This window comes from Pelmatolapia mariae, linkage group LG17 (assembly GCF_036321145.2).
Source record: "Pelmatolapia mariae isolate MD_Pm_ZW linkage group LG17, Pm_UMD_F_2, whole genome shotgun sequence".
In the NCBI taxonomy this organism is placed as follows: domain Eukaryota; kingdom Metazoa; phylum Chordata; class Actinopteri; order Cichliformes; family Cichlidae; genus Pelmatolapia; species Pelmatolapia mariae.
This window is the reverse complement of record NC_086242.1, coordinates 22152386-22177921: the sequence shown is the minus strand read 5'-3', so window position 1 is coordinate 22177921 and position 25536 is coordinate 22152386. Positions and strand designations below refer to the sequence as shown.

The window sequence follows — 25536 nt, the reverse complement described above, 5'->3', positions numbered from 1 at the left end:
AGCAACAACATATCAGGCAATCACCATATTAGGGATATCTGCTCTTGGTGACATCATACAGACCCAAGACTGGAAATTTGATGTGAAACTGAACATGTAGCTAATGGGTATAACTGTAGCCACATTATTTAAATCTTTGGCCATGTTTCATATGAACGTCACCACTGAAACAGCAGATTTAGGGCAGATTTAAAGTAAGTAGTTTGAGTACCCCGATAAAAGGTGGTCTACGCCTCAGTGGGTCAGAGGTTAAATAGCTGAAATGAGGAAAAAATGGAAGTGTTGCAGTGATCTTGCCATATTTTGCTGTTTTAGTTCCATCTGAGTGTCAGGAGAGTTTCAGTCTGATTGTTTTTGTATCGCAGCATCTAAAGTCAGAGGTGAACCTAAACAGATCCGCTCAGTGTGTGAATGAAGGACTCAGAGCGCCATTAACAACCAGCTGATGGTAAACACTGCACAGCTGCGTGACTCCGGGTCTGAGGGCTGGCTGTTTACAGTTTGAACCCCTCCGGGTTTCCACTTTAGCTGCGTGGGTCATGAAAGAAAGCACATCCATGTAGTCAGGTTCAATATCTGGTGAAACCAAAACAGCTGAAGCTTTCATAGCAATGACACGCTTGCATAATCTGGATGTGTCCACATAAATTTGGATAAATAGTGCAGAAAACCCCCCACGAGGGGCCAAAAGGACAATATGCAACAAAATAATCAAACAGCAACAGAGATAAACACAGAAGTCTGTGCTGCTTCTTCTTCTTCTTTGGTGCATGCCTGGGTCGTCGCTACAGCAACAGAGTAAATATAGAGGGGAGAGACGGGGCGTCATCGATGCTGCTCAGTCGCCATGGCAACCCATGATGTGGAGATGGAGAAACGGAGAGAGAGCGAGAGAGAGAAGTCACGCTTCATTCAGAAATCCTTTAATATTGAGAGAGAGAGGCTGAAAATTGGAAAAGGACGGATGTCGCACCGTTCGTCGGCTGGGTGACCTTTACATGTAACTGAAAAAGGGGTGGGGGAGGGTTGGAGGGGAGGGTTCCTCTCTTCAAATATAAAACCTTTATTGCTCCGCCTTCTTCAAGACCAAAACATCGTTAACATGTTGGCAAAAAGACAAAAATGAGCTTGTTGGCGGGTCCTCAGCCTGCCTCACAGGCGTCATCAGCTCCTCACAGATTCCTCAATGTAAACATCCAGATTCATAACGGGAATAATAAGCACGTCTGCGTCACACACACACACAGGTATACAGCGATCATAAACAGACAGGTGCACCAAATGAAATATGATTTCATTTGGTGCTCACTTCCTCCTCCACGGGTTTGTTTTCAGACTCTCTTACAGCAGCTTTGTATGATTCATAGTTAAAAATAAGCCATATCTTATCCTGGGCCTCAAGCAGCCCCTCCGTCTCAAATAAGCTATAAGACAGCACAGAAGGTGGGCAGGGCTTCTGTGCCCAAGATGACCATCTTAGGGTTATATCTTTGTGTGACATCAGAAAGATCCAAGAGGAAAAAAAAACATGAAACTGAGTGTTCAGAGATGCGCTACACAGAGTGCTGTTTGAATATAATACCAGTGCTGGGTTCTGGTTGTACGGTTGCCATGTTTCACATGGCTTAACATGGGGCCGGTGATTGGAAGAGTGGGGCCGTGGTTTGATCCCGGGCTCCTCCAGTGAACAAGTTTAAGTGTGTGAGTCTGAGTGCAGTAGTTAGAAAGCACTTAAAGAATAGAGTGCTTTGTGATTAAAAACCTCTTTGAGTGCTGAGTTTGTGTGGAAAATTTGCAGTTAGACGGTTATGGTTGAAATTTGAATTTTACTCTTTGTTCAGGAACAAGGAGAAACCAACAACAGCTCCGTATTTCTGTTCTTGGACTTTAAAACAGCAGCTTTGCTTGATCCACAGTTCAAAATAATCGTTCTTTAACATACACTGGTGCAGGCCCTCAGTTAATCCTCAGTCTGAAGTGAGCTGTAAATTTCCTCAGACTGGCTGTCCCTCATAAACAGGAGGCGGGTGGAGCTCCCATGACTAGATTATTAGAACTTCGAGGAGGTGTTATCCAGCTGTCTTTATGAACATTTTAACATGGTTAAAACCCTGAGTGGAAGTTTGATAACATTTGAAGAATTATTTTTAAGAACTGTAAAAATGTATAAAACGTTGTAGAAATTACAAAATTACAAACATTCAAAAAATTGGAATTTTCACATTTCTAATTTTGTAAAAACACAAGAGAAACAAAAAAACAATCAACCAACACAAAAACACGTGTTTAGTTTTTATGGAAAATCAGTTCTGTGTCTGTGATTCATGCAGTCGATGGATAGATCCAGCTAACATCAGCTGATAACTTAGCACTCCAGCTTTTGGTTCAAATACGGTCACTTCTGGCTCTTTCTTTGTCCTCAAAATGCTAAAGTTGAGGCTTCAAATGGCCAAATGTCCACAGCAGATGGGTGATCAGGGTGCTGGTGTGTCTTTTATATAGAGCATATGGTTTGGGGCAGTGCAGTAATAGATGGTTTGAACCACAGCTGTCTTAAGCAGCTTTCATGTGGTCTCAGATGGCAAAGATTGTGAAACTTTGTCGTGATATTTTTCCTCTCTGAAGCTGTTTGGACTTCAGCTCATTGTAAAAGCAGATGAAACAATAAAAGGCTGTGTGCTGCTAGCTCTGCAGGGGTATAAAAAAAGACGGCGCTGGGATTTTAGCCAATCACGATTTTAATAAATGACATATCGGCAGAATGTGTCTTCAGGGCCACAGCAGATCTCAGACGAGCAGGCGAGACGCATCGATATGTCTGTTTGATAACCTCTCAGAAGGTTATTGTAGACGACACGCACACACCACCTGCAGATACACACAGTGACGCACACCTGCTGAACCACTTCATGTTTATTGGGGTCAGGAGTTCATTTCATTTTTGTTGGAGGAGAAATGAACTGTGAAGACACGAGCAGAGAAAGGAGCTGCAAGAGATTTTATACTCAGCGTCTCTGTGTGTATTTAAGTGTACTCGCCCACCTATTCTCATGAGGACTCGTGTCATTTTCAGACCTCATGAGGACCGTGGGGTAAAAGAAAGGTCATTTTGGCCAGTTGTGATTTTGGGTTGCTTCTGGTTATGACGTGGTTTGAGAATTGTCACAAAAGCAGAAGTGAAATATGTGTGTTGGGCCTGTCTAGCTCTCAGTTTGTGTTTAACCACGAACTGATAAGCTGGTGTTTCTGATCAGATAACGACTCAGACCTGCAGCTTTAATTAAAACCCGACAATCTCTTACGTGTGTGCCTACATTAATGTGTGTGTGTTCGTGCATCACTGCGTAAATCCAAGCGCCGTGTTCGCTTGATTCAGCAGGTGTGAAAACAAATATGTGGCTGGATATGCTCTCCGTTTCCTAATTTAAATCTCTGAAGGTGACATGAAAAGTGCAGCAGGAAGGTTGTTGGAGAGCTCAGAGAAGACTGTTGCATTTTAGTCCCATTACATTAAGAATACTGATAAGTACTGATACAGATCAATGGAGCCAGTATTGATAAAATCCTGATGATAGCTATCTGTAATCCTCACATGTGCAGATATTGATTTGACTTCTGTTTACTGCATTATTCTTAAAGCACCTCAGTTTTCCTGCCTTTGCTTTACATGAACAAATTCAGTTGGCCTGTGCTGCTGTTGATCTTAATGTCATGTCAGTCATTTGGTCCACAGGCGGCTCCATTAAGTAATCCCCCCCATAGACACAACACCAATTAACTCAGAGTGTCTGTCTTCTTCTTCTATCTCTCAGTCAGCTGTTTTACAGCCACAACATCCATTTTAGACACAACTGCAATTAAAGTTCCCGGTCTGTCATTGAAAGGTCATGAAGAAAATGAGCTCAACCAGAGGTGCTTTTAAAGATGGAATTTGTTTAGATGGGTTCCCTGTTGGTTCTGTCTGGATTATATCCAATGCCATTTCAAGTTCTTCGCCTAACTTTCTTTAATTTCTTACAAAAATTTGTGCTACCAGTTAGATCTATACCACAATAGCATGAAAACCATCCAACGACCAGTCAGCTTCCTGCAATCTAACTCTATATAATGTCATCTGCAGGGCGGAGTGTGTGGGTATTGACTCTGGTGATGGTGATACACTTTGGGGTCCACAAGCACTCAGTGGGGTCGCAGGATGTAAAAGTTTCCAATGTTCTGCTGACTCAGTAACTGCAGATCTCCAAACCTCTTCTGGCATTATCATCAGGACAGAAACTGTGCACTGGGAGCTTCATGGCGTGGGTTTCCATGGTTGAGCAGCTCCTGTAGGTGTAATGTGAGAGTAGCCCAGTACTTTTCTTCATGTAGTTTATGTTAAAGTCCTTCCAGAACAAGATCATAAATAGGCAGCCATCTTGAAATTCCTCCCAGTGCTAATTTTTATTTGAGTAGTCACCAGGAAATAAAACTAAATCTATAGAACCACCAGGGAAGTCTCATCTTAAAATACCAACACTTAAAAGGTTTGATCCAAATTAAATGTTTGAAAAACATTTTTCCCCTGGGAGTTTTACTTTGACCTGCATTTCCTAGATTTTTATTTCAGGAGTCTTGGAGTGCTATGTCTGTCTCTTATAACATCTCTGCTTATGTTCCATTTTCACTTCTTGGGCTTGCTGTAAGTTGTAAACACTGGACTGGGATACCATACAAACAGGACAAAAATAACAAGAGGCTAAACAGAATGAACTCAAAGCAGGACATGAGGATGAGTATAAATAAACTCAAAAGCAAAAAGAACATTAGAATGAAAAGCAGACATGAAAAAGTCAACACAGCAAAATCTCTGGGTCCAAAATCCAGGACCAGGAGAACATTAACAAGCATGCTGATGTAAACACAGTTATGGGAGGAGCTACTGAAAGAAATCAAGCAATTATTAGCAGATTCTCACAGAAATGACCCCAGACGTCTGCCTGTAATGTTCAGACCTGTTTAAATGTGAGCCGGATCTGGATAAAAGCCGCAGCAGGGACAAAGAGATATTCTTCAAGGTTGTTCAGTTACAGAGCCACTCCTGAATTTAGGGGAGTGTTTAATGCATAACATAAAAAATGTTTCTGCCTCGTCTTTGCACATTTATCCAGCTGAAAGTTATGAAGTCATAATGGCGATGAATTGATGTGTTTGATTAATTTCTCTGTCGTGCTCTGTTTTATTTTTTGTGTGCACTTCATCAGTCCGAACTCACAGTGTCCCTCTGGCTTTCTGTCAAACACACACACTGTTCAGTTCAAATTTAATGGAGTTTGCCAATCCAAGCTAGGCTGGTTACATTAGTGTGTGTGTGTGTGTGTGTGTGTGTGTGTGTGTGTGTGTGTGTGTGTGTGTGTGTGTGTGTGTGTGTGTGTGTGTGTCCAGCCCATAAAATATTTCATGAGTGCAGAAATCCGTCTCTAAAGTCTTAGCAACAAACTAAAGCAGCTTTGGCTTCGCTGCAGCTCGGTAATATCTCAGCACAGCACTCTGCAGATGTTGGTGTTATGGCAGGATTACTCCTCGGCACTGACTGGTCCTGCTGCATATGTTTCCACTGATGTCCACATCTGTAACCAAACGTGTCGGGTCAGTTAGATGTTGCATCGTATGACGTATGATTTAGTGAAGAACGATCATAAATGTTTCAAAGATTTTTTGGGGGGAAATAAATCAAATATATGCACAGAGTCAGTGTTTACAACAATGGCACTTCTTTGTGACTTCTTCGTCACTGTGACTTTCTGTGGTGTGCTGGATACTGATTGATGGACATCTCTTCCTGTCTCATCAAGTGATTGGTTTGTGGGCTTTTTAAATAGATTCTGGATCAGGATGTGATCTGGGGAGTTTGCTAGCCATGAATTCAAAGTGTAGTTTGATGATCTCCAAGGTTCTTGATAATCACTTTTGCCAAAAGTCACTCCATCGTGGTTGAAAAGACACAGATTGAGGACATTTTTCCATATAGTCAGCCCTTAAAAAGAGATTGTGTTGTCAATTTGTAGGCTGAAATCTCTCTGCTGCTTCACTGGACACTAAAAATACCGGAATCATTTCATCCTGAGTTCATTAACCAGGAAAGCCATCAGAAGTCTCTAAATACTCTGCCTTCTGTCCTAAAATTTATCACTAAAAGGCCTCACAACCTGCAGAGGCCTGACACGCTCAAAGAAATTGATGGTGGTTTTTCTAAAGTGTGCCTATCGAGTGTGCCTATTTTACAGTGGTCTCAGTTTTTTGGGGGCCCACAGTTAGGAGTCAACTTAATTAGCATTACTGTAATAAACAGATGAGATCACGCACAGCCCTGAATCACATGTTACACGGGACACGTGAGGTAAAGTTAGTTGCTCAGCGGAGAGAAAGGAAAGGCATGACTGATGAACCAGGTCAGTGTAAACTGAGTTTCAGTCAATACGTGTATGAAAGGTTTTTCTTTTTGGGATTAACATTTTATTGAATTTTCCAGAACACTACAGTCCACTGTAAATACAGATCCCAACATGTAAAAATTGCCTCAGCATAACAGTAGAGAATACAAAACCTTTGTATTCTGTGATCTCTGACAGTGCTCGTCAGGACCCCAATGTCTGTCCCACTCTGAGTTTTAACCTAATCCTTTTATTCTGAACAGATACAGATCCCGCTTCAGGTGGAAGCTCTCCATTCTTCACTCCTTGAGTGGAGAATTGAAGAAAGTTAGAATCATGCAAAAGGCTTGAGTTTAGCCTCCATCTGGGAGACTTGAGGGGGCTACCAAATGAGGTCAGATGCTGGAGCACCGAGGCATGGTCAAATAAGTGTATACTTCCAATAGAACAAGACATTGCTCAGGGCATGATAGAATTTGACATAAGAAAATAATCAATCCTCGACGGAGCGTTGTGGGGGGCAGAATAAAAGGTGTAATCTCTTGTGGATAGGTTGAATACTCTCCATGCATCTACTAAACCCAAGTTCCTACACATTTTAAGAGCAACTGAAGCTGATCTAGAGTGTCACTGTGAGGGAGTGCTTCGATCTAGTTATCATCCACAACCAAATTGAAGTCCCCTGCTATCAGGATTGGGTAATCACCCATATAGCTAATTATATATTCCAAATTACCAAAAAGGTAGGGTTGTCAATATTTGGTGCACAGATATTGCTTAAAATCTTGAAATCTTGAATCTCAGCCAAGAGTAGCAATGTCCGCCCATCTTCATCCTTAACCATCCGGGTGCATTTAAACTGTAGCTGCTTATGAATCAAAATTGCTACACCCCTACTCTGACTGCTGCCACACGAAAAAAATACCTGACCCACCTAATCACGGCAAAGTTTATCCGACTCTTGGGGTGACAAGTGAGTCTCTTGAAGAAAGGCAATGTCAGCTTTTTTTGATTTGATAAATGTAATGATTTTCTTTTTTTTAATTGGATGGTAAAGGCCCTTTACATTCCAGGTCATTAAGGTAAAGGGCCTTTGGTGCTTATTCGCCATCATGCATTTTGTATTGGACATATAACAGTGGGGTAACATATTATTAAAACCAGGAGTTCAGCACCGAGTGGACAATATATGGACGGCTGGCTATAAATAAAATATGGAAGTAAATAAAAATAACAACTGATAAACATTTAAGCAAATACGTCTGGGGTGACAGAGAACACTAGTTACCCTCAGGTGGGCCAGGAGCCCCCAAAAGCAAAACATAAACTTTATGGTCCGTGACTCTAACCAGTCAAACAGTCATAAACAGGACCCGTCGCCAGCAGCAGCAGCATACCAAGTCAATGTATTGTGAGCAGAGCAGTCATTTCAGGACTTAGCTCCCAGAACACACCTCTGTGCAGGTTGGTTAGAACTGTCCCTTGAAAGACAGTCTTTAATAGTCTTAGTGAGATTCTCTACCAAGCAGATTGCGTCGTATTCTCAAAACTAAAGTAGGTGAATAAATCAAATCAAAGCGTGAGACCCTATAATATTGAAACTTAAACAGTTAGGAGGTGCAAAGTATATCAATAATTTTAAATACTATAACTGAGCACCAGCCAAGGCCCGCTATTCGATGGCATGTTAATTACGCTATGGCAAAAAAGGGCAGTTTTTAAATCCAAGCCCTTGACTGTAAATAATTCCCTTAAGGTAAAGACAGAATGTAGTCCTGGGCTTTTTTTGGGTCGATAAACTCACGTCTGCCCTCCGTCATTTTCAGCACAAGCAACGCTGGGAACAGTAGGGAGAACTTGATCTTCCTTTCGTGTAACAGCCATTTACGGGGATTAAATGCCGCTCGTTTGTGCGTGACAAGCTTGAAATACTCAGAGAAGATCATGATGCGGCGGGTGTTCCAGCTCAGCTGCCCTAGCCTCCGCACCTTCCACAATCCATTCCCTGTCCTGGAACCATAGAAATCGGGTGATGATGACCCTTGGGGATGACCGTCAGATTTGTGTCTCACTAGGCCACGGTGTGCGCAGTCAATCTCCAGCCCGCCTGGGAAGTCGAGTTGTGGGATCGTGTTGCGCATGAAGGTCAGAGCGTCCATAACCTCGCAGCCCTCTGGAAAGCAATCAAAGCGCAGGTGGTTTCTCCATCCTCTGTTTTCGAGGTGGTGTAATTCCTGTCGTAGAGCATTCACTTCGTCACTAGTTGCAGGAGGATTTTCCTTTAGCGCTCTGCTAGCATTCTCAAGGAAATCCAGGCGAGACTCAGCGTTGCTTAAGCGAGTAGCCATATCCCCTAGCTTAGCCTCCACTGCCCTCGTAGCAGTTTGAATTGCATTGGGTTTGCTCTCTTGTGTCTAGGAGGTTTCCTTAAGTAGTGCGTAAATACTTGCAATGTCCTTGGCTATTTGTTCAGTTGTAGCAATTTGAGTAGTATCTGACTTTGAAGGTGAGGGTGGCTGCACAGCATTAGCTTTCGCCGAGGCTTCCTTGCTAGCGCCTTCTTGGCGTTGAAGTGTATGTTTTTGTTGGTGACTTGGCATTATGAGCTTTCACAAAGAGTCTTCATTTTATTTGAGGCGCCTTTCTAAAACCAAAGGTCACCTTACAAAGAGAAAAAGACATAAATAAAACAGTAGATTAAAATAGATTCTAATACATTAAAATACAGAAAACAACAAATAAAAACAAAACAAAAAACACAAATAAACAAGATGACAGCAAGTAAAATCTGTATTAAAGTGACTAAGTTAAAATCCACAAGCAGCCAGGGAACCTGAGTGCAGAGTTTTACATGTAGATTTTTGCTTTGTATCTGTAACCAGACCTTAACAAAAAATTTGTAACTCGTGTAAATATTTTTTACAAACACAAATCGTTTTCACACACACACACAAATTCTCATCTGTAGATGCACAAACATAAAACTTTCAGATATTTTGGTTTACCACGGTACAAAACGGACACAAATACGCATTTGATTTACAAGTACAAAACATTTATGACCACAATTTGAGCCCATATCGAGCGGGAACTGCAGCTCTTGGCTGTTGTCTTTATTTTTCACCCACAGAAGTTGGGGGTGAAAAGATCACCCCCAACTACATTTGTATTAAAGCTTCTCCTTTAATACAAATGTTAATCCTGATGTAAATAGCTAACGCTCCATTTTTTGTATTGTTGGATTAAACTGTTAATCAGACTGAATTAAGGTGAGCTGCAGCTCTGGTCACATATGTTTACGCAGAAGGCTGCTGCACGCACCCACTGGAGGCTGCGGGTTTTATTTAGCAGAATAAGTGTGTGCTGTGTTGGTGATTAAGGAGTCATTGAGCTGTTTACTGCACATCTACTCTGATTTTTCTCTGTGACAAGCAGCAGAAGAAACGTCTCACTCTCCCCTCCTGTTAGGCAGATTGATTTTACACTCCCTCTCTCCTCCGGTTTCTGTCATGTAGCGAACAAATCGGGTCTAAATCGTGTGTTTTGAGCAGTAAAATGAGGATTTGGCAGCTGAATAAAGCGATGACATGAACACAGTGTGACAGCAGAGAGAGGAAGGAAGCAAGGAGATGAAGGCAGGTGGGCGGTTTCACTCAGCTAATTACTCGCCGAGTAATTTCCTCGTCTGTGACTTAATTATGTCATAAATGTAAATGACAAGAGCTGCAGGTAACCAGAGGGCAGCTGCACACACATACATGCATGTTTTGTAATAATCTCCCCACCCAAAGTCCTACCTTTTGCATTATTTTAATATCAATAATGAACTTTGACCCCAAACTAATAATTTCAAAAGATAACCAGCAAAAAGGTCGCTCTGTAGACTTTGTGTTTTCTCATTTTTCTATCAGTATGAGGACATTTAACACAATGCCAAAGGAAACAGATTTTACTGGAATCTTTTAAAATGTGTCTAAAACTTTTATTTTTTCTAATTATTTAATGTCAAAAATTTCTTTAAAATTATTTTTAATCATTGATGGTTGCCAGGGGTTCACCAACTGGTCTCTAGGCCTGTGTGAAGTCTAATGATTTGAACTAGACTCTACTTAAATATGGCAGATCAAATATGTCAAAATAATATAATTTAAAAACTCAAATATAAATAAATACAATAAGAAATAAATGACCCAGTTATAAAATGAATGCAGTTAAATACTCAAAATATTACATTTCTTTTATCATGTTTCATTTCGTTTGGCATTGATTTACCTTTTTATGATATAATTTGTTTGTTTTTATCATTTATTTTGTATTAATTTATTCTTTTAAAATTTGGTGGTTCATCTTCTGTATATAAAAATGTATTTATTAGGGGTGCAACGATACACAAAATTCACGGTTCGGTTCGATACTTTGGTGTCACGGTTCGATATTTTTTCGATACAAAAAAATGTTCATGCCTTTTTAATTTGTCATTTATTAAAATTATAAATATATATTTTAACTCAAAAGTACAGTTTTTAAATTTAATGTTGCTGAAACAACAAAATAATAAATCTATCTGATCGAGAAATCCCTCATCTTTGGAAGAGAGAGTTTATTACAGAGAAATGGCTCTTTCCAAAATAAAAGCTATACTATACGCTTCTTCTGGGCTACATTCTCAGCAGCATATTAAACATATCAGGTCCCCATAAGGAGAATCATGTGCTAACGGCTGTCTAAATGACTCGGGTAAAGTTTGTAGCATGCGTGCTTGTTGTTTTTGTCTGCTTCCACTTGTCTTCGCACTAGGATGATGTCGGCTTAAATGTGCAGTCATATTCGTTGTGTTCCCACTAGTGCTGTCAGCGTTAATCTCGTTAAAATGACATTAACGCCATAACGCGGCAAATCTCCGTTAACGAGCTACCGCGGATCGCCCCGTGCGTGGGGCTGGACGGCGTCAACATGTTAACGAGCTAACTGCGCTAACGCACTAGTTCCCACCAATTAAGCATTGTGTGGCACATCTGACATACTGTTTTACTTTTGTCCATGACGCGCTTACCTTCAGGGTCATACTTCACATGAAAACCAAGATAGTTCCAAACGCCAGATCTGAATGAGGGTGGGGGAGGTTCAATTTGCCATGTTGCAACGAGCTTAGCTTCTGTCTTGCTAGCTTGCGCTGCACTCAGTGGATCTGCGCTCGACAGTGCAGCCTAGGCGGAGTAGTCGAACGCTTGTGCTTTTTGATCAACCATGAGATATACAGATATAACTCAGCAGTCTGCTCTGCTTCATGGAGGGCATTACATCTATGCTGCTCGGGGCTTTAAAAGAGTGCAGGTGTTGTGTTTTAATACTGACCCTTTTATGCTTTAATCCCAAAGAAGTAGGCAGCAAACATTTTTCATTTTTCTGTTCATATGAGGACATTTGGAGCTTACAAATACAGCAAATCTCAGAGCAGCTGGAGAGGTCAACAGAAATAAGCCGAACTATTAATTTATGAAAGTATATTTGGTTCATGGAGACAGAAAAAAAACATTTAATGTAATCACTGAAGAATGACGACAGCAATAATGACGTGTGTGTGTGTGTGTGTGTGTGTCATGCTAAGTTAAACTAATTAACTGTGATGAGGCAGCTTCTGGAGCTCCTGGACGCGGTGGAGGTGGGAGGCAGTTGTCAGTATCTTCCTGCCCAGCCAGGAGGCACTGTCCCTGGGGACAAAGGCTACCTCTCTCCACCTCTCCTCTGCCTCAGAGGAAATGTTCAGCCGAGGCCGTTCAGACATTTGTGTGCTAACAAGTGTGTTCAACCTCTACCTAAACTGTACTAGTTTATACTTTACTCAATTCCTGGACCTTAACTGATCTTTGACTAGTGGTAAATGGCCAGTTTTGTCTCGAGACACGCTTAAGAAATCTTAAGCGCGTCTCAAGTCATTTTATTTGAAGTTCTTGTGCAGGTGTCGAAGTTTCCAAAGAACCTGAATCAGGTTGAATGCTGATGAAAAAAATGAGGTGCTTATTTTTATTTAATAGTGTTTTCATTAATTATTGAATCTGGATCCAGCGCAGAATTTAGTGCAAACTTGAACCGAACATTGTGATTTTCTTTAAAATCACACATGAAGTGATTTTCATCCACTGCTCCTACAAACAGGATTTCTGTGGTTTCCAGGTCAAAAGCAGGTATTTTATTTAACCACTACAGATGACAAGATGACAGACTGAAGTTAAACAGATGAATTATAAAATATGGAAAGGCGGGGGGAGGGGGGGGGGTATTCTGCTGTAAAGTCTATGGGGACTGGTTTATTCAGTTTATTCATTTTGCTCTGTGAGACCTGTAGTTGGTCTGTTCAGTAATCCATGCTGAGAAGTATGAGGTCATTATCAAGTGGATCTATAAGCTGCTGCTGCGCTCTGATGGGCATGCAGAGAAATAATGCGCTCTCTAAATATACTCGATGAATATTTAAAAGTGAGACGTCAACAAGACACTAAAAATCACCTGGATTTACGGCTGTCGTTGTATCAGCTGGCCGTCAGAGAGGCTGACCACCTTTGAAGTGAAGGATCTCCACATGTTCGTCTCCTCACTGAAAGCTTGAGTGGATGCTGCAGTGTTTGATCCAAGCATCTCTTCATCATTCACACACTGCCTGAGACTTGGCATAGAAAGTCAAATATATAAATTATTAAAGGCTCCATAAAGGTGTGTTTGTATTCCCATCAGTATAGATTTTAATAAAAACTGTGACTATGAGGAGCAGAACTGAAGGGGTTAAAGAGACTGCCGAGCCACTCATTCATCACCGTGCTGTTCATCCACATAGAGGCGCACAGGTGGACAGACAGGTCGTCATGACCTCATGTTAATCTGTTTAGCCGAGTCAGACTGAGAGGCGACAGCAGGTCACAGAAGACCAAAAACCTCAGAGCTTCTGATTATCTGCTTCAATTCAGGACAGAAACGCCGCTGTGCTACCGTCCTGTCTGTTAATCCAACTGCTGCAGTTCCTCTAACGTCCAGCAGGGGCTCCGGCAGTGGCTTAGTCCCCACAGACTCCCATGTTAAAATGTTACATCAGAAACAAACATGTTTCCAGCCTTATACAAACACTGGTTTATCTCTATAGATAATTCCCCCTCCACGTTTTTAACTGTTTGCATTATTGGAGGCGTGGCCTCCCTGACAGGGAGCTGTAGCTACTAGCTGCCTAATTGGGTCTCTGAACAGGACAGTGTTTGTGCTGTTGGAGCCTTTTGAATGTGATTATCTGACCAATAATATGACTGCTATATAACTGCTATTGACTGACTGATATTGTGCAGTTTTGGGGAAATTGGAGGATTTAATTAGTGAGCACCTATGAGCAGGTATTTGTGTCTGTGTGAAATCTGTTTTTTCTACTCTTGAATCTCTTTGACATCACACAGAGCATGATAATCTCAGAAGGCCCAGTAACTTTCTGTTTATGAGGAGTAACCAATCAGAAGAAAGTGAATTGTGCAAAGCTACTCTGCTAGAGTCCAAGAGTAAGAACATGGGACTGGAACGAGCAGAGTGGTTTTGCGGCTTTGTGATCACAGGCTGGTGATCACATGTTGTTGTAGTCTCAAGGCTTTTGTGGTTGTTGGATTGATTTAAATTTTCTTGCAGTTCTTTGATTTTTTTTTTCCTCTCCAACAACAAATAAATGACAGCCGCTCAGCAGTGAACAGAAAGCTCTGAACATGTGACCTCCTGAGAGCCCCCACGGGGCTGATCAATAAGAAATATAAAAATCAGTGAAGAGATCGATAACTCCCCGCAGCGTCAGATAGAGCTGAGAATCCTGCTGAGAACCTTTGTCTTACAAGACACAACAACAAACACCTGAACAAAAACACCTGCGAGTAAAACATGAACCAGGCTTCCTAAAGTGAGAGCAAATTACAGAAAAACCAAAGAGCAGTAATTCCACAGGTACAGCAGGTTACACTGTTGGTAAAGTTGGTGCTGTTCATCCATTACAGAAAAAAACTGAGCTGGTTTCATGTCTTAGTCATAGACTGAGATGGACATAGCAACCGTGATATCATCCACTGGCCTCTGGGTGCTTTAGCATTTGCCATGAATGCGTGTCGAAGGCTAAGCTAGCCTGTATCACACGGACACAGATACCTGCTAATAGCTAACTGGAGCCTCCGGTGGACACTGGAGGAACTGCAGGTCTTTGTGTTTCTTTAAATTTCTAGCAAGTTTCCAGGTTGATGCCCTGTGTCAACATGAGGAAAATGACAGTTCCCTCATTCCTTCCTGGCAGCTTCAGTGCAGTTAGCTGATCTTTGCTGGTTTATTCAGGTCTCTTTCTCCTGCTGCCAGTTTGTTTTTATTAACACACAAACTTTTAAGGTTTTCTTTTTTTTCTTTTTTTAAAAAACACGCTGTGGAACCGATCTCTTCCTTCAGTGTTGATGCCCTCTTCCTCTCTCTCTGCTGCTTTTAAAGAGGACAAAGGTTCATTACCATCCAATCAAAAAACATTTCTCCTTGTCTGATCTAATCAAGACAGACGGTGTTTGTGCTGTCAGCCTGTCAGGACATGATTGATGTTCTTCAACTCACAGCTAATTGTTTGTGTGTTGTCATGTCCCAGTCGTTTCCTGGTTATTTGGGTCAAGTGTTTGTTCAAGCTGAATTTGTACTGAAATTTAGACTGAATGAAAAAAAAAACACATTTTGTACAAAACTGCGTCAAACTAGCTTTTTACCTGAGTATCTTTGTGACAGATCATTCGCCGTCTCACTCTTTTAATGCTCCTAATGCAGCAGGACCTCTCAAGTTCTTCTAACATGTGGTTGAAGCTGTGAAAAAGTATCGCTTAAAACTGCATTTTCACCGCTTTTTCAGCGTTCATAGGTTGATGGCTCCGTGTCAGAGCACTGGCTACGAATCTCAGACAGATCAGGCCTTAACTTAACGAAAAAGTTATCAATCGTTCTTTTCATCTTTTCTCATTACCCACAGCTACATCCACTTCTGTTGGGCCTAGGCTACTCACTAGGGCTGGGTATCATCACTGATTTCTATAATCCATTAGATTCCGATTCACAAGGTCCCAATTCAATTTGATTCAATTTTGACTCAGACAGTCAGAAAAATTATAGTTCTGATCATTTATCAGTACTGACACTTGTGAGACTTCATCAGAGGTGTGAGCATCACAGCAGATGCCTTTGTGTCAAAGTAATGAGGATAAAACACAGAAAAACATGTAGCAGATTTTCCTGGCCTGGCTTTTTATAGCAAATAACCTTAAAAATATTCTGCAGTAGATCAAAAACTGAAGAAAATGAATCAACATTTTAACATTACCTGATATGTTGAAGTGAAGGAGAGCAAAGTTACAGAGGTTTTATTAGAAACACAGCTAACTCTTTTGCAATTTGCCATCATTTTAAAAAGTTTAAATTTCTTCGCTATTAAACAGCAGAAATTAGGCTTTCTTGTCGGAGGTAATTTTTGGGAGAACAAAAAAGAGAAACAGCGGCCAACAGTGCAGTACATGACTTGTGCGTAATAAGCAAACAAATAATGCAGAAAACAGAGATTTGAGATGGGAAACTGTTCTAGAATTACACTGAGAGAAAGAAAGAGCTGTGCAGGAAGTGGGAATTTAATTGTGGTGGAAGCAAAACAGCAAAAGTAAGAGGGAATTTATGACGATGTTTATCAAATGTGAAGTGTAGTTTGGATCTTTTGTTGCTGCTGGTTCAGTCAATTTTGGTTGGAGAGAGAAAAAGCCTGCAGCTTCAGAATCTGTGCAAAAAAGACGTAAACACAAAGTGCGGACCCGACACATCAGAATCAGTGAGCTGTCGGCTTTAAGCCCTGACAGCTAACCGAGTATGTGCTGTCGGGTGAGAAAGCTGACATCTCGCTTATTCTGATGCGTCGCGCTCTGTGTTTACGTCTTTGTGCGGAATCTGTTTACCTGGTCTCATTTACTGTTTTGCTGTTTGGTTGTTGTTAAAATAGTTTTATGAGCTTTAACCTGAGATTCTGGCGTTTCTGGCAAAATATATTTATATTTAAAAGTCAATTCAGGATTTAATGAATCGATATCGCTACTCACCTCCCTCTATCCGCCTGGCTTTCAAACTTACATACACGTAGGCTGACAGGAATATCTGGACCAGGCCAATCAGAGAGGCCCCGCCCCTGACTATCTCTGATTGGTTTAGACCAAGATATGGGCATAATGTGTGTCTGTTGTTGACCACACAGAGACTTTCAGAGTTGCAGAGACTTTTTTTTTGTACTCGAATGGCTGGTCGAATCAGTTCGACCTAGGATGTTTTTTAGTCACACCACTGAGAAATTAAGTTGCATATGCGACCAATTTGGTCGCACTCTAGAGCCTTGCTTAAGTTAGGCAAAGACCTGAAAAAGGTCATGCTAATGGCTGCAAGTCCACTAGAGGCTCCAGCAGTGAGTCAGTCCCCATAGACGCCCACGTTAAAATGTTTAAAGTGTTTACACAATGTCACATTCCTATTTATCAGGATGAAAATGCATATTTCTCTTAGTGTTGTTAGCTTTAAAAAGAGCTAACAACACTATTCCATATTCCAAGCCCTAGATTTTGCACATTTTTATTGATTTTAGTTTTTGATTTTAAAACTGTTTCACTGTTTTCAATGTCAGTGTGAATAATTAAGATGAATTTTGCTGTATATCGTCAAATAAATGAGATTTTTCCTGATTTAAAAGGAAACAAACACAGACTGATGTTTGATTCTAAAGAAGTGCCGTTAAATGCCTGAGTGAGTCCACGCTTGGACTGTGAGGACGGGGAGATAACAGCAATCAGAGGCTGGAGCGAAGCGAGCTTGTGCGTGGAGGAAACCTGCTGCGTGTTCAGAGCGCTGCTGCTCGCTGATCGCCGCGTGATGGTTCATCCTGTCAGCAGCAGGCCGCTGCTGCTTCAAACCCAAACTCCTCTCATTCAGGGCGCTTATCACACACTACAACACACACACACGTAATTATAACCTCAGCCTGTTGGCATGGCAACCGCAATCATCTGGCAGGGAGCCTCACTTATGATGTCATCAGGCGAGTCGAGTGTGATTGGATGGGTGATGAATGGCTGCTGAGCTGAGAGGGCTGATGAGCGGGCGTTTACCTGAAACACAGAGACAGAGCGATGGTCTCACCGACTGCACGACAGGCAGAAACTAACCCGCGACGGTCTGACGTCTCTGCACTCTCAGTAACTGTCCTACATATCACAGGCTGACCACTTCACACTCAAGCAAATGAGAGCTGAGGAGCTCAGATTTTAAGTGTAAGTTATTAGATAAAAGACAAAGGTCTCCAAAACATACCACCTGTGGTTAGAAAGTGAGCAGTGGGCACTTTCAGACATGAAGTCCACTCATTCAGATCATCTAAGATCAAATCTAGTTAACTATTTCTCCTGTATTTGGACTGGATATCCATAATAGCCTTCTGCAGCAGCCCATTCATTTTGCAGCAGTTGATGTGGGTCCAGGCTGTCAGGGCAGCAGTGATGTTCAGGTCTCACTCTCCTCAGACGTCACCTGCAGCTCTTCTCTGGGGACATAAAAGCATTTCCAGGCCAGGATTGAAGCGTAATTCATGTTAAGCAAAGGGTCCCAAGGTCCCTCAAATGTGTCCATCTGCGTAAAAGTTAGCATTTGCTAGATGTGGATTGGTTGACAAGTGAGGAAAAAATAGGGAACGAGGGAACCACAAAAAACTTAGAACATCTGTCTTCTCCTTCTGACGGACCAACAGCAGCATAAGCAGGAGTGGCCCCCAGACCGCTCACTCCACCTCCAACTCTCTGCAGGCAGACAGTGAATGCACCACCCGGGAGTCCAGGAGCCATCGTAATCACATGCTGAACCACCTCAGCTGCTTCTTTGGCAAGTGGAGGAATGGTGGCTCAGCTCTGAGTGCCTCACGGTGTCTCTAAGGCCGAGCCATCATCCAGAGGAAGCTCATCTCTGCCACTTAAATCCACAGTCTCATTCTTTCAGTTACCCAGAGTCCATGGTTGTAGCTGAATGTTTGAACACCAACTACCTGGTTTCATGCTCACTCATTTGAGACAAGCTTTCTGTTCATTCCACTGTGAGCAGCACCTCGTCCCTGACCTGGAGTGGGTGTGTTCAGTTATCATCTGACAACCACGGCCTCAGACTTGGAGGTGCTAATTCCCAGCCACTTCACACTCTGCTGCAAACCACCCAGTATGAGCTAACGGTCATCATAAAACAAAGCCAGCAGAGCCACATCAGCTGCAAAAAGCAGAGACGTCATCCCGACACCACCTGAACCATCTCCCTTCTCCTCTTACCTGCACTTGCAATTCTGTCCATGAAAATTATGCACAGTGAAAAACAGCAGCTCTCATCATCATCCTAACAACATATCGCTTGTAGATCAATAAAATCATCGCTCGCATTCAGCAGAGAGAAAGTTGCTCCTGACATCAAACATGAGAAACTTTATATCTCAAAGAACTCTACTGCCACCGAGGCTTTTGCAGGAATGATGACATCATTTTCCAGGGAGCTGATTGGTTAGTAGGTGTTGGTTATGTACATGTTGAGTTGTTATGTCACATAAGTGAAACACCTGCTTCATAACACCTGAGCTTACCTCACTAAGCCAGTAATCTTGCAAGACTCTCAAAGCAACAGAGAAATTAGAAAATAATCCTCCCCATCACTCCTAAAACTGATGCCATATCAAACTGTTTTGATTTGAAAGGTGTGAAAACAACCATAAAAATATTTCTAAATGAAAGTGGTTCGATGGGGAAAGACCCACATTCAGAGGCCAGCCTGAAAAAGCCTGAATAAGAGCAGTTCACACACAAGCTCAGCGCTCACAGAAGAAAAAAACCTTAAAAGAAAACAACAGCATCCCTGCTGAGAAACACGGACGAGGCTCAGGTGTGTTATTGGGCTGCTTGGCTGTGTTGAACCTGCGCTGGACTCATAATCAGAAGATTATCAGTAAAACCTGGAGGGAAACAAACTGCCTGGTATCAGAGAGAGTCTGACTTGGTCGCAGCTCAGCGATCCTGCTACAGGATAATATGCATGTAAAAAGCATGGAGTGTGATGAGAAGGGCTTTACTTCCTGATCTTAATTAAAGTGAACAGCTGTGGAAAAATCTGAAAGTCCTCAGAACACTGGCAGGATTTCTCAGTGGGAGGCCCATGGGAAATCAGAAAACGGCCCCAGAAATTAATTAATACCAAACGAGATGAAAATTCATCAAGTTCTCAGGATTTTAACTGTAGACAGACCTGCCCCAATAAACATGCACTTGGAGCCATGGCCACAGTGAAGCAATGACCCCAGGGTCTGAAAAATAAATCCATTGTAGTGAAACCAAAGCCTGCAGTTCCTCTAAAATCCAGCAGAGGCTCCCTCAGTGAGTCAGTCCCCACAGACTCCCACATTAAAATAACTCTCGATAGATAATAAGGGACACCCCCTTTAGCCCCTCCGGTGAATCAAAGCTGCAAAACAAGAGCTTAATTTCTATCACCGTTCAAAGGTCTACTGTATTTTTCGCACCATAAGGCACACCGGATTATAAGGCACATTAAGCGAAACAAAACAGTCAGATAAGTCAAACTTTACTCAAGTCACTCTTCTTGCTTCCTCCACTTCTGTACCATTGATTCATTAATGTTGAATTCTCTTGCAGCTGCTTTATTCCCATGTTGTTGCAGTATATTAATGACCAGTGATGGGAATAACGGCGTTACAAGTAACGGCGTTATTAACGGCGTTACTTTTTTCAGTAACGAGTAATCTAACTAATTACTATTCCTATCGTTACAACGCTGTTACAGTTACTAACAAGAAAATGCGGTCCGTTACTATTTTTCAACAAACAGACGGTTGAAGCTGTGTTCAGCTTACCGCATCTTATATCAGTTGCACGGAAGTAGCTGACTACATAAGTAATCTGGACGCTACAACTTTAAGCAGCTGCGCGCTCCCGCGGACGGCAATCACGATCACTGTCTAGCACAACACCTGGAGCTAAGGGGGCAAAACAATCGCATGAGTGCTGCTGTTTGACTGAGGAAGAATAAAGTAGTCGTGGCAAGCCAATCACACGACCACTTAAAGACAAAGCAACAAGGTGATATATACCAGTTTTTAAATTGTGTTGATAGGCCACGTAAAACCAGAGTCATGATAAACAATATATATAGTTTCGTCACGTTTACTGTCTAAGGACAGCGCTAGCAAGTACTCTCTGCTTATGAGCAAAAAACAAAAACAAAAAAAACGGGAAGTTTTAGGAGTGACGGCGAGAGAGAGAGAGAGAGAGAGAAAGACAGCAGAAAAAGAGAGAGAGAGAGTTTTGAGATGTGAGAGATTTGTGACGTTTAGCGTGTTTGGAGTGTGTAGTTAATGTGTTGTCTTGTGTAGTTAGTGTGTAGTGTTGTGGATAGTTTTGTGTTGTGTGTCAGAGCAATAAGGTGACTGCTGTCTCCAGGTAGAAACAGGAGTGATACACCTGCTGCTGTCAGACCTGCAGGTATCAGGCTGTGATGTTCTCCTTTATAGTGGACAGAAATATTTTTTTTGGAGTGGCACAAATAATTTGTGTGGCATCTTATTGAATGCAGAACAGCTGATTGTTCTGTAAATAGTTTGAAATGGTTATTTAAAAAATCAAGGTAAAAGGTAAATGGATGCAAATAACTTTGTTGTTTGCAAAACTTGTGCATAGGATTTTAAAATTGACAATTTATATTTGCATTTAAAGTTATGAAATATGATTCAATAAACATGTTTGTGGTTGTTACAGTAAAAAATATAACTTTTTCTACTCTGATTTTATGTTTTTTGTCTGATTTTAGATTAATTGTGTTAATACAGTATGTCAACATGAAAACATGACATAAATTCAGACACGTGAGGTTGTGCTGAAAAGGATGATACCAAACAAGGCAAAGTAAATCGTTTTTAAAGGTAAAATGTGGGGGGAAAATCAAAAGTAGTTAAAAATGGCCAATTATACCCTGGACCCCAGAGGGTTAAACGTTTTTTTTAAAGTAACGCAATAGTTACTTTTCAAGTAATTAATTACTTTTAGAATATTGTAACTCAGTTACTAACTCAGTTACTTTTTTGAAGAAGTAACTAGTAACTACAATTAATTACTTTTTCAAAGTAACTTGCCCAACACTGTTAATGACTAACCTCGTATTGTGGATGGATTATCTCAGTTGTTCTCCTGACTGAAGTTTGGTCCGTTTACAGCATCCTGCCATGCGATTGCATTTGTCTCTAACCATCTGGACCCTCCCATTAAATTTTATGGAGTGGAAAAAAGTTAGCATTCATCCTCCAGCTTCACTGTGTTTGTTATGCTTACATAGCTGTGTTGCTAGCGATCACGTAGCACATCATTATATACCAGCTAGCCCAACTTCAGTAACCCTACAAAAGTCACTGCTGTTTAGTCTGCTGTCTTCATTTATGTTGGAAGTGATAACAGAGCTGTATATTTTAGTTTTTTCAGCATATTATTTCCATGACATTTGTACGGAAGAGGATTAGGGCTCTACTAAAGAATAAATGTAACGTATTTTGGCAGTAATACATCTGGGGCCACAGCTGTGCACACTAGTACCTCATCTGGAGAAGAGTGGTTGATTATTCTGGAGCTTTGTTGGGAATAAATGTGCATTAATTAGCTCTAAGAGATTTTTTTTCTGCTTTCATACTGTGACTACACATACTCAGGGAGGGACTGAAGCCAATCCAAGCAGCTGCTGTTGCCCCTCCCGAGGAATCATTTAGCCGGCTGTCATCTTTAATTTAGTTCCACCTACTGTCCACAAACTCAGGTGTGGCTCCATGCTGGCGAGAGATGCTCCGTTCTGCTTTTGACCTTTGAGCTTCTGATTCGGTTAAAAACATCCACCACAGTTCCACAGAGTCCACAGCTTCCATGACTGATGGAGACGACCCCCTGCCCCTTCTCTGCACCAATCAAGTCATCATCATGGCAACCAGTCGATTCACAGGAACCAGCCAGACACCAATCAACCTCCTGCCACATGAATCTGAGTGTGTGTGTGTGTGTGTGTGTGTGTGTGTGTGTGTGTGTGTGTATGTCACAGAGGTTATTTTTGTTCGCTGAAAATAAAACTGAAGAAAAACAACGCGATGCCAACCCCCCTTTAAACTTGTCAGATTATTGTGACCTCATTAGAGCACCTCCTGCCGAGTAATCACTGTCATTTATTTATTCATTTAAGAGCTGCCACAAAAGCAATGTGATGAAACACTGAAACACTCTGTCAAACCCTCTAAGTTTTGTCACAAACTGTATATTCAATTTAATTCAATTCAGTTTTTTTATATAGAGAGCACCAAATCACAACAACAGTCACCTCAAGTCACTTTATACTGTAAGGTAGAGACCCTACAATAATACAGAGAAACCCAACAATCAGAAGACCCACCATGAGCAAGCTCCATGACAGTAGGAAGGAAAAACTCCCTTTTAAGAGGAAGAAACCTCCAGCAGAACCAGGCTCAGCTTTTTGAACCCTATTGTGGTTTTCACCATCTTGTTTCTAGAACCAGAAGTGTTATATTTGGATACGTTATTAGCCAGTCCTAGCTAGCATTGTTGGCAAACTACAGGAAGTAGTTTGTTTAGATGCTGTTAGTACAGTTACCTCTCAGCAGCCATAATATTGGTCACATCATGTCATTAAAATGCTCCAAAAGGCTTCAGCAGCACAAACATGGTCCAGAGATCCACTTCAGTTAGTTGAGGTGTAGCCTAGCAGGCAGCTATCAGCTACAGCTGCCTGCGTCGCCATTCACCTGTCAGTCAAAGAAGCCACGCCCCTAATAATGCAAACTTTAAACAGGTGCGTTATTAAATACAGGCGTTAGGAAAAGAGAACAGTTTCTGTGTCCGGCTGTAAACATGTCTAAGTGTGCTGATGATGTTTATATGTTGTAAAACTTCATGTAAATTAAACTGAATATTTGTGCTGAATTTTTTGTTGCAGTGTTCGTTTGTGCCTCCGTGTGAGAGGGACAACCAGAAGAACAGAGACAGCGTTCTGTGGTGGGAGGATTACTTCACCAAAGAGGTCAACAGCCAGTCGTTCATCTGCTTCTTCAACCAGCAGCGGCGGTGAGGCTCACGCACACGTTTACAGCTCAGTCTATTTGGAGGTGCGATTCAGATAAATTGGAAATCAAAGAAAGTGTGATCCTGTCACATCATTGTTACCACGGAAGACGAATGATCGGACTTTCTGACAGACACACTTTCCACTTTCAAATTTGCTGTTCCTGACCTTTGACCCTCAAGAAGTGACCTCTGACTTCACTTTAATAGTCTTTCCACTTCCACTTATACTTAAAGCCATTTTTTGTCAGTGCCCTAGAAGGATTCAAACTTCATGCTTACACTTAAAATTTTAATATAAATTTAAATTTTTATTTCTTTTATGCCATGTTTTACCTACTGTCTAATAATACCATCATATTATTCATTTAAAGGTTTGTCTTACTATAGTTTTATTGTAATATTCATCTTTTCTTCTGGTTTCATTAGTGCTCTGTGTGCATTATACATGATTTCTATTTACATTTTGCTTTCAGGGTGAATTTATGTTGCAGGTTCAGATGAGAATTGGTCTCTTAGCTCTTTAATTTTGGTGCATTTTTAAGAAATGTTCATTCATGCTTATTTGAATATTTAAATACATAAAAGATATACATATAAAACATGATTAAAAACAAAGTGGTTATACTGCATTTTCAAACAAAATCCTGTCAAACGCCAAAAATCCTCAAACCATTGGTCTTTCAATCGTTGGACCAAAAATTGTTTAAATGAATAAAAAATAACCTTTAATTAATATCCCAGAGCCACTTCATTCATTCTGATTTTAAATGCCTTATACATTATTGTTATTTTAATTAAAAAATGTGAAACATCAATTCAGGCTCCAGCCTGAATTCTCAAAATATATCTTGTTAACCAGTGAATAATTTCAGTCTATAGAACATGGAACAAGTACAAAAATTAAACCTAAAAAAATCAGTCGTGTACCGTCAGCAGTGACGTGTCAGGAATTCTTGTAGATGATGCTTCAAACTAGATTATCACACTAATCAGAATGTTTTTTCTTGCAGAGTGAAAATAAGACTGCAGAGTCAAATAGAGACCAGCAGAAAAAAATGACTTCGCTGTTCATCTAAAATAAGATATTTTGACTTTCTGAATTTCCTTTATCACACTACCGATGACCAGTAGCGGTTTTTGATACGGGCGACACGGGCGGTTGCCCGGGGCGGCATTGTGGTGGGGGGCGGCATCACGGGCATCGGAAAAAATAAATAAATAAAATAAATAAATAATTGCTCGTACTCATGCTGCCCCGACCTCATGCCAGCGCATATTGGGAATGGCATAGGCACCGATCGGTTTTCTATTGCCCGTTTGCTGGGAGTAAGGGCGCCCTCCGTTTGCGAGGTGTGCCTGCTGCTTGCGGCACAGGGAGGAGAGGGCGGAGCGACGGGGGAATCTCCGGCTGGCTGGAGCAGCATCTAATAACCAACTCGTAAAATAAAACAAAATAAAAACAAACCAACAAACACGAAAACACCAGACATTATGATACAGACTTATAATTTGCACGATCTATAAAGTGAGCGCGAGAGCCCTCGGTGCGCCTGCTCGCTGCTGAAGTCAAAGTAAACTTTATTGTCATTTCTGCTACATACAGTAAGTATATAGAGAGATCAGACGACGAGGCTCCAGTTACAGCAGTGCAAGTAAACAAACAATATATATAAGAAGAGTAAGAAAATAAATATACACTTTAGGACTGGGGGTTAAAGGGATCAATAACAATTTAAAATTTATAATTTACAATTTGATGATTTAAAGTCTCACACACAACCTGTCGAAAGGGGAGGGGCCGGCTGCTTCCAAATAGAGCACATTTCATTCATCATGTTGTAAATCCAAGCCCATTATGTATTCATGTTTTGAATCCTGGGTTGTGTGAAATCCCAGAAATACACCTTAGACAA

At 41.3% G+C, this 25536-nt stretch overlaps 1 protein-coding gene across 2 annotated transcripts in view; it reads left to right on the top strand.

Moving 5' to 3' along the window:
• The window catches only part of LOC134615662 (calcium-activated potassium channel subunit beta-4-like), a 44123-nt gene that overhangs the window by 8299 nt on the left and 10288 nt on the right, over positions 1 to 25536 (top strand). For both annotated transcript variants that reach the window (XM_063460245.1, XM_063460246.1), the window contains exon 3: positions 23496 to 23623. In XM_063460245.1, the coding sequence (XP_063316315.1) occupies positions 23496 to 23623 (128 nt within the window). The remainder of the gene's footprint in view (positions 1 to 23495; positions 23624 to 25536) is intronic.